At 34.1% G+C, this 10,592-nt stretch overlaps 1 protein-coding gene across 1 annotated transcript; it reads right to left on the minus strand.

Annotated features, from left to right (window-relative positions):
- Window positions 1-610: 610 nt before the first annotated feature.
- LOC114028771 (olfactory receptor 8K3-like) lies at window positions 611-1,820 on the minus strand. Its single transcript, XM_027843040.1, has 2 exons — window positions 968-1,820; window positions 611-615 (listed from the first exon to the last, which is right to left on the minus strand). Exons 1-2 carry the CDS (start codon window positions 1,818-1,820, stop codon window positions 611-613), a joined length of 858 nt encoding a protein of 285 aa, XP_027698841.1.
- Between the last annotated feature and the right edge of the window lie 8,772 nt (window positions 1,821-10,592).

Here is a 10,592-nt window from a genome sequence, read left to right on the forward strand (position 1 = left end):
TAACCGGAATGCTGCTTAAAATTTATGTCATTAAACTACCACATTTTATACATGAGTGTAAGTCAGAGACAATAAACTTACACCTCATAATAATGCAAGTCACATGTAACAGACCTGTTATTTAAAGCCATGTTCTCTAATGGTACTGAATGGCCTGAAAAATCTCAATTTATTTTAAGTTTTAGAAACTAAAATTTTCACTAAGTTTTTTGTGACACCCAGTATAACCCAATGTTCTTTCCATTGTAGAACAAAAATGAAAGATCTGGGCCTGCAGGCTGAGAAAGCAATGGAAGTTTTCTTTGAGAATTTGAATAATCATTATTTTAAAAGGTAAGGAACATGTTCTGCTTCACAGAGAAAACCAAGACCAATGACCAGAAGACATAGATGAGGAATTGAGATTATAAAAAGTGTACACATTAACAGTAACATTTATTCAAAAGGAGATCAGCTGCTGTGGTGGGTAATGTTGATCTCATATACATGCTGTTTCCCTTAATAAAATGTAAGTGCATTGATGGCAAGAACTATTTGTTTGATATTTTTCTATGTATACCCAATACCTGTACTTGGCACATGCATTTTCTAAATACTTTTTAATTGATTTTCAGACTGAAGAAAAATCCTACCAAAATTAAGATGTATACTAGTGCAGTAGATAATAAAAATGGGTTGGTTTTATAAGGATATTTTGTACTAAATTCTCTAGTAACTCCCTTCAATCAATTGATTCACCAAACTAAGATTTACTGATGGTTCTCAAACAAATGAACAAACAAAAATTATCCCTTGACTTAATATTAAGAGATTTTTTTTCTAAATAAAGAGAGGGAAATTGGGGAGAAGTTGACAAAGAAATCTAGCAGAAACTTGCTTCTAATAATACAATAGGAAGAAAACAATCTTTACATTGGTCTTAAAAGTGAATGCTTTCTTAATTTTTTAAAGAGTCTTTTCAAAGCACTTTTCACCTCTTTGTTCCTCAAGCTGTAGATCAAAGGGTTGAGCATGGGGATAACCAGAGTGTAAAACACAGAGGCCATCTTGTCTGTGTCAAAGGAATGGCTAGATTGGGGCTGCAGGTACATGAAGAGAAGTGACCCATAGAATATAACCACCCCTGTGAGGTGAGAGCCACAAGTGGAGAAGGCTTTGTGCCTTCCCTCAGCAGAGTTCATCCTGATGATGGCCATAAGAATGAGCATGTAGGAGACAAGGATAATCAAGAGGGAAGAAACCAAACTAATTGAAGCAAAGATCATAATGATTAGTTCACTCTCACTTGTGTCTGAGCATGCAATTGTTAATAGAGGGAGACTGTCACAGTAGAAATGTCTTATTATATTTGATTCGCAGAAAGATGATTCAAAAATCTCAGTTGTAATTACCAGACATACCATGATGCTATAGAGGTATGAGATAGACACCAAGATCCAACATAGCCTTTCTGACATGATGACCATATAGAGGAGTGGCTTACAGATAGCCACATAACGATCATAGGCCATGGTTGACAGGATAAAAAGTTCACTGTCAATAAATACCCCAACAAAAAATAGCTGTACTGCACATTGATGATAGGAAATGATATTTTTCTCCTCTATGAAATTAACCAGCATTTTTGGCCCAATAGCTGAGGAATAGCCAAAATCAACAAATGCCAGATTCCTAAGAAAAAAGTACATGGGGGTTTGGAGGTGAGAATCCACACTTGTTAGGGTGATCAGGCCCAGGTTTCCCACAGCTGTGGCCATGTAGTTGAGGGAAAACACTACAAAGAGGGGCCCTTGTAACACAGTTTGGTTTGTGATGCCCATGAGAATGAATTCAGTCACCTTGCTCCCTGTGGTTTCATTCATATTGATCCTTTCTTTCATCCAACAAACACAATCTGAGAATAAAAGAAATAAACCTTTCCTGAGTACTGTTTGCAGCAATGATTAGGCATTTATTTTGCAAAAAAAAAATGTTTTGGGTAAAATGATCAGGCACTTTCCCACCCAATTACCATTTTATTTTATCATTGTCAGTGGGATCATGTCATATGATTTCATATCATAGCATTGCATATTATATTATATCATTTCATACAACATTGTGTTACCAAGAAGAAAGAGAATGTGGTTTTATTTACAAAATAAAGAGTTGATTATAAAACTACTTATCCTCAAGAGAAGGCACAAGATAATATCATAAATAAGTTTTAAAATATTTAACTAATCATTGATCAAATAATTACAATGGAATCCTGATGGACAACAGTGCATATAAAAACACCTCATGTTTTTACATCTGTGCTAAAACAGATATCATATTGTCTTTGAGGTTAAGAAGACATGGGCTAAAAAATATTCACCACTTTTTCAAGTAACATTTTGCTGGTCATGTAAAATCCTGGTATTGGCACAATTGTCTATGACTTTCAGTTGTAAAGTGATGGTCCATGACAAGAAATGGAATCTCCTTTTGAGGAGGACCATTAACCAGTGAAGAGAAAGGTTTGGGGTCTATTACAGTCCTTCTCTCTTGCACTTATTAATTGTATGACATCCAGAGAGACTCCATATATGCACTCACTCTCTGTACTCCCCCATTTCTTTGCCCTAGAAGAGAGAAAATATTTTTCTACCTAGATTATGGAGGTGAACTAAGCATAATTTTCTTCCTGTTTTTAATGATATTCTTTGCCAGAGACAGGAAAGGACCCTATTAAAAAAAGAAAATATTTGTTCTTCAGATAAAGTCTTGTTGCATAGCATTGATCTCAAAGACCACTGTGATCCCATTTATTAATGGTGATCAATGTAACTTGACAAAAGCTCTTTGATATGCCTGATGGCAGAAAGCTTCTTTGACAATTGTCATGGCTAGTAACTTTCATTTGATAGCATTCCTATGATGGCTTTTGCCATTGAAATTTGAGTAAATTTGCCATTTGGCTCCTAATTGTCCCATCCACCTGCACAGTGGTGATAGGGAATGATTTTTGGAACTCAGCTGCTCAGATTCCATATTTTTGACACTTAGTGCAATGAGAAGATCACAAAGAATAATTTTACCTGCTTATCTGGAAGGAAAAATCTTCTGTGGCTTGTTCATGTTATCTGTGCATAGAGTGAGACTTTATGTTATTTTTTCAGTACCCATGAGGACATGTCTCTGAAGAACTGGGGAAGATTACTACATTTCATATGATCATATCATGGCAATTGCCCAGTAATTATAATTGACAATGTTCACTGGTTTACGTAATTTTAGGAAGCATTTATGAAACAATTATCCTGTTCCAAACTTCTGTTTGTGGGTAATATACCTGATTGCATCAAGCGCAAGAATATTTCACAGGCTTGTGAAAGAGGTCTGTAGCCAGCAGAATAGGTTAGTTTAATCATCCATATGTTAAAAGCCAAGTAGATGAAAAAAATCTAGTACTCAGAATATAATATAAAGGTGAATGGTTAAGAAAAAGAGTTTTTCTTTTTGGATGCATATTTATGATTGATGGGTACAAATGAACTTAATGATGGACACCAAAAACAACCAGGGAAAGGTGAGGAGGATGAATTGCCTTTAGAGAATTAAAAGATATATTTAGAAAGAACTAGGTAGTGCAGTGGCTAGAGCTCTGTGTGCAGTTTGGGAGAAGTGATTTCTAATCTACCCTCATATACTAGTTCTGACTTTTGATGAGGAAATTAACCTCTTCATGTCTATTTTTTTCTTCTAATAAAATAAGACTAATAATTACATTGTTGTAATTATCAAATGAAATTTTTAATAGGTAGTCAATGAATCCAGTGGCTATGTCTCTTGGTCTGGAGTCAGAAAGAGCTGATTTCAAAAGTTGTCTCACAAATGTAGGAGTAGTGTGAACCTTGTCAAGTAACTTATTTTCAGTTTGCTTCAGTTGCTTAAATTTTCAAATGAAAATAACACTTCATGGGGGATTGTTTTGAGGATCAAAAAATATATTATTTGTAAAATATTTAGCACAGAAGCTTGCCTATATTAGGCACTAAATACATGTGTGTCTACTTTTAAATGACTTCAGTCTTTTTCTGAAAGAGGCCTAATTTTTTTATTTTTCAAAACTTCTAAAAAATTTTTTTTATTTTTAGTTCAAAATTTTTTGCTGCTTTTAGCCCCACCCCCACCTAACTCACTGAAAAAGCAAACAGGATGATATTGTTATGACCATGAAGATATGGAAAATGTATTTCCAGCTTCACCACATTGCAATATATTTATGGAGACAAACAAATGGAAAAAATAATGGTATTCTTCAATCTGCACTCAATGTTTATCAATTCCCTCTCTGGAGATGTGCAGTATTTTCCATGTGAGTCCTTTGGAATTGTCATGGATCATACTATTGATCAGATTATCTTTTTTTTTACAGTTTTTTGCCATTAAGATGTTGCTATTACCATGTACAATGTTTTCCTGGTTCTGCTCACTTAATTTTGCATCAGTTCCTATAAATCTCCACCAGCTTTTTCTGAAACTACCCATATGATCATTGGGTAAGATCAGTTATAAGCCCTTTTGTTATAGCATATCTATATCTATATCTATATCCATATTTATAACTATATCTATATCTATATATCTATATATGAATATTTTGTATATTATATATGCATATGTGTATATGTATATGTATATATACATATACATGGCATGAGATAGTCCTCCCTGAGAAGACCTATGTTCCTCTATAGACACTTGTTCTTTATGAATGGAGGCATAGTGTAGTACACAATTCCTATAGTGTAGGTGCAGCTGTCAATAAATTAATACCTTGAGCATTTAGTAAATTTTTGTGTATGGAGGGGTTACTGGGCCATTTAGATTTGGGAAAAATAAAGCCCCTAGTGATTTTAGATGCCAAAAATACTACATGAAACAATGTGGATTCATTTTATGCAAAATTTTATTGACAAGTGATTGGGAAGACTGGGACAGGAGAAAGAGGAAAGGAGAAGGGAGAACTTTAATATAATTCAAAAATATAAATTAACATAGATCATGATATGTTGGAAAACAGAAAGAAATGAGTCAATTCAGCTTTGAAGGTTTTCTTCTGGATGTGATGGAATGCTCCAAAATGACCTTCTGAATGTGTGATACTTAACTAGTGATTTTGCTATCCATCTGAAGTTGGCCAATATGCATATCAAGATTTGGGACACACAGTGGATTGTTGGAGAGCACAGCAGCAGAGAGGAAAGAGAAGTTGATGGTTGTTAAGGTATTATTTGGGGGCACACAGCTGTACTAACCTTAAAAATATTATTGAGGTACTTGTCCATTGTTAGTTTCTTTAAACTAAAAATATGGTTGAAGGAAGACTATCACAGAGGTCTCAAGATCACCAAGCCTAATATTCTAACAGTATAATTCCAAGTCAGTCTTCAAAATGGTTGGAGCAATTCACAACTCTACATAACAGTGAATTAATGTGCCTATTTTCCCACATTCTCTCCCAAATTGGTCATTTTCTTTTTCTTTCAAAATAACCAATTTGACATACATTAGTTGGTAATTCAGAGTTGTTTTAATCAGCATATTTTTTCCATGACCATGATTGGTTTTGATTTCCTCATCTGAAAATTGCCCACACCTATCTTTTGACTGTTAATCAATTGAGGGGAGGCTTATATTTTTATAAATTTATAAATTTGTATACATGTATATATATATATATATATATATATATATATTTGAGAACTGAGACTTTAATCAGAAAAACTTGCCCTAAAAGTTTCTTTTTATTGCCTTCCATCTAATGTTAGTGCATTGGTTTTGTTTGTTTAAAAACTTTTTTTTAATTTTATGTAATCAAGATTACACATTTTATTTTCTGTGATCTTCTCTATATCCACTTTGATTCAGAAACTTTATTTTATCCATATATTTGACAAGTAATTTTCCCATGCTTCCTTAATTTTCTGATGATGTTGTCCTTTATGACTAAAACATGAACCAATTTTGAACTTATATTTGTATGTGGTGTGAGTTGTTGATCTAAGCTTATTTTCTGCCAAACTACTTTTTTATTTTTCTCAGCAATTGTTGAAAATGATGAGTTCTTGCTCCCAAAGCTTAGATGTTTGAGTTTTCTTAATAATAGATTACTATGCTCAGATACTGGTGTGTACAGTGTACCTAATTCATACCACTGGTGCACCATTCTATTTCTTAGCCAGTCTCAGATTATTTTGATGATTACTGCTGTGTTAATATAGTTTGAAGTTTTGTACTGCTAGGCTATCATTCTTCACTTCTTTATTGATTCCACTGATATCCTTGACCTTATGTTTTTCTAGAAGAATTTTTATTATTTGTTATCTCTATTAAAACAAAACAAAACAAACAACTTCCTTTTGTGTTTGAATTTTTTTCTTTTTTCTTTTCTTTTTTGTTTTTGGTGAGGCAATTGGGGTTAAGTGACTTGTCCAAGATCACACAGCTTGCATGTGTCAAGTGTTTGGTCTGAAGTTGGATTTGAACTCAGGACCTCCTGATTTCATGGGCGGTGCTCTATCCACTGAACCACCTACCTGACCCTCTATTTCAATTTCTAAATAATTTTAGCCAGAATTTTGATTTTTATTCCTTTTGCTCTGGCAGCTCATGAGCCATTAATATCTCTACAGTTGTTTAGATCTGTATTTTGTGAAAAGTGCCATCTCTTTAGCAACAGATAGGTTGCACAGTGGATGAGCACTGAGACTAGAGTCAGAAAAACATGAGTTCAAATCCAATCTCATTCACTGACTAGCTTTGTGACCCTGGTCAAGTAATTTAATCCAGTTACCCTCATGTTCCTCATATGTAAAACAAGCTGGAGAAGAAAATGACAAAGCACTCCAGAATCTTCAGCAAGGAAACCCCAGATGTTGTAAGGAAGAGTTGGAAATAACTGAACAATAATGAACACCATGAGCTATGCTTTTAAATATCAAAAATGTACAGGAGCAATTGTAAGATGTTGGAATATGGAGCACAACAGTCTCAGAAGAACTTCACCCATAATACTAGAGACAGTCCACTTAATTTTACAACTGTTCTAACTTTGGTGAATTAATATAGCTTAGTGGATAGAAGACAGGTTCAGATGAGAGAAAAATGGAGATAGTATCCATTCTAGCCTCACAAAATATATGTACATAAGAGAGTTCAGTCAACTTTCAGTCACTTCTGACTCTTCATGACATTATTTGGGTTTTTCTTGGCAAAGATCCTTGAGTGGTTTGCCATTGGCTTCTCCAGCTCATTTTATAGATGTGGAAACTGAGTCAAACAGAGTTAAGTGACTTTCCTAAGATCATGCACTAATAAGTGTCTGAGAACAGAGTTGAACTCAAGAAGAGGAGACTTTCTGATTACAGGTCCGGCCTCCTATCCTCTGTGTTACCAGACAAACAGATAGTTAGCCCAAATATATGTTAGTGTAGGAAAAGATGCATGACTCATACAATAAATCTTTTGACATGACCTCATATCTTTAACCCATTCCATTATGTGAAGCCTCAGGAATTGATAGCTTGTCTGGTAAAAAGTTTTCCCACGTATCTCAAATCCTTCTATTTAGAGAATCTGAGGAAGTCATAATACTGACCTCATCTGGACTCCCCATTCCATCGATGTTCTTGGTTATTATGGGCCTAGTGTGATAGATACAGCTTTTCTTTTGTCCCTTAAGGATAATGCTCTTTCTGGGTATTATGCATGGGTTGATTACTCCCAGGAGAAAACAAGTTTCTTCAGGGTAAGGAGCATTTGCTATTATCTTTTAAAGTCAACTGCCTATTCCAGTCCCCAGCACATAGCAGTTGCTTAATATGTGGCCATTTAGTAATGGCCAATTTGAAGAGTTTATTAAGAGGGAAAGAGGGCATACAATATGAAATTAAAAAAAAAGTAATGGGAAAGAAATGGAAAAAAAACATTGTGAATGGAAGCTCCCAAAAGAAATTAGTGCTCTTTTATGTATTGTTTTTCTCATCCTCCATATGATAATAATTATAACAGTTTAATGACTTTTGTGTAAATTTCATTCTGATTCCAGTTCTTAAAAGAAAATTCACATGTAACATGAAAATTCAAGTTTAGCTATCTAAGCCTTTCTGTTTTCCTAACCATAAAACTCATTTCCAGTAAAAGTGTGCCCATATGTATTGAAGCATTATTTCCGTGATGCCAATTTAAAAGATGCATGATGGCAACATTAATTGTATATTCTGACTCACGGTATTGGAAAGCAATATATATATATATATGTATATATATATGTATGTATGTATGTGTGTGTATACATATGTGTGAATATATGTATATGCACATAAATGTATATGTGTGTATATATGTTCATGTATAGTTTTAGGTGTATATATGTGTCTATATACACACAAACATATATGTATATACACATATGTATCTATACATAGATATATTTCTATATCTCTCTATATGTATACACACAAATATGTGTGTGCGTATATATGCTTGTATGTGTATGCTAGACATTCTTTTCCAAAATAATTTCTTGTTTTACCAATTTCTTAATTATCTACTTTAATAATTACCATAATTTGTTTCAAAGTATTTGCTTTGTGATCATGAAAACATTGAACTAATACCTAATGTAAAGTTTTAGATGTGATTAATGATCAGGCTTGTAATGTCATTCCCATCCACAAACATTTAATGGGTTTGTCCAGTGTGCCCATCCTTGTTGAATCCCTATTCAGGGAACAGCATATTTAGAGAAACAGTGTCCTCTCCCCTTCTCAGTCATTTGGATCCTCTGACCATTAATGACAGATAATTATATGATAAATGTTGCAAAGTGGATGGAAGGCTTGTCCTAGAATCCTGATGTTCAAAGCTCAAGTCCTGGCTCTGGTACTCATGAGCAACTCCTTTTTCTCCTTCCACTGCTTTGTATATTCATTTATTTGTTTATTTTTGTCTTTGTATGCCCAATGCTGATCATCCTGTGTAGGACAGATTGCTTGGTTCTTGTTAGTTGCTTATTTGACAGCCATAACACTTAAGTACCTGATCTTGTTGTCTTCTGTTTTCCCTTAATAAGGTGCCTCTTATATTTAGGTCATGCATCCACTTCACATTTCCTATGGAATATTCTCAATGATAATAACAATAATAATAAGCATTTAGGTAATAGTGACTCTGTTATAGTCATTGTTGTAAACACTTGAGAATCATTTTCTCATTTGATGTTTACATCCTTCCTGGGAGGTAGATTCTGCATTGTTCCTGCTTCACACATCAGGAAAGTAAGGCAGACCTGCCAGGGTCACACAGCCCATATGCATTCTCAGGCTGAACTTTCACTCCAGTCTTTGTAACCCTCCCTCTCTGTCAATTAGCTGACCCTGTATGAGATTAGTCTACACCTAATTTCTTCCAATCTACTCTGTAGTGCTCCCAGTAATTTTTCTTTTCTAGCAATGGAGCACTTATCCAAGAAATCTGTGTTATCAATTTTGTTTAACAGGGGATAATCGAGTTCATTTTCCCAGTTTAATACTTATGTAGAATTTTTGAAGGAATTTTGTGTTTTTTTTTTTTTACTAGCAGTGAGTGACTTTGCTTATTTTGGCCTTCTAGAAACATGATGAATCATGTGTATATACTTTTCCCACTGAACTGTTGGTTAGATCAGAAGAACAAAGAACCTACTGCCCAGCACCTCCAGTCCTAAGTCATTCATATAGATACAGTGGAAGAGATAACCTACTCAACAAGAGAATGAGTCCTGGATTATAGTGGTGGCCACCTGACTGATCATTACTTCCTCAAATGTGCCATGCTCCTCTAAAAGTAGCAGGGTCTCAGTACCCCAGGCATGCCTGTCTTGGGGAAGAAGAAGAAAAAAAACATGAATAGAATTTTTTTTGGTTACCCTAGCTTTCACTGGACTCTATATTTGTGAAAGAATGCTATACTTTTTGTAGATAAATTTTTGTCGATTTTAATAACTTAAAAAGATTTTTTAAAAAATTTCTTACATATGTATTTTCCAATTAACTTTGACTTCATATTATATGTTCTCTTCAAATACATATCTATCTTTACTATTATTCTTTATACTTTTGGGTCCAAATATTGTTTTGTCAGATTCATCTTTAAGTCATGAATATGTTTCCAACTCAATATTGTTAAATACTAGGCAGAAATGACTTTTCATCTCTGTGTTATAACTCATCACTTGACCGATATTGGCCTTTATGATACTGAATCAAATTTTCCGTGGATATGGCATTTTTTCCACTACGATGCACTATCCCAGGTGAATTTCATATTTTGGTACTGTATCATTCATAGGATTTCTGGTACAGAGTTCCCTCATGATGGCATATTATCATAATGATCTTAAAGAAATGAATTATAAGAATTCCAGGCTATCACAGTATCCTGGCTGTTCCATTTCCTCTCTTATGTTTCAGTTCCAGTATTTTAAATAATAAGTTAGGTACCTTTTCAACATGTTCTCTTATGTGAACTCTCATTTTTAAACTCTCATTTGCTCATGCATTTCTTGCTTGTTTTTATTCCAC

Source organism: Vombatus ursinus, unplaced genomic scaffold (assembly GCF_900497805.2).
Source record: "Vombatus ursinus unplaced genomic scaffold, bare-nosed wombat genome assembly UNPS02004996.1, whole genome shotgun sequence".
Classification (NCBI taxonomy): Eukaryota; Metazoa; Chordata; class Mammalia; order Diprotodontia; family Vombatidae; genus Vombatus; species Vombatus ursinus.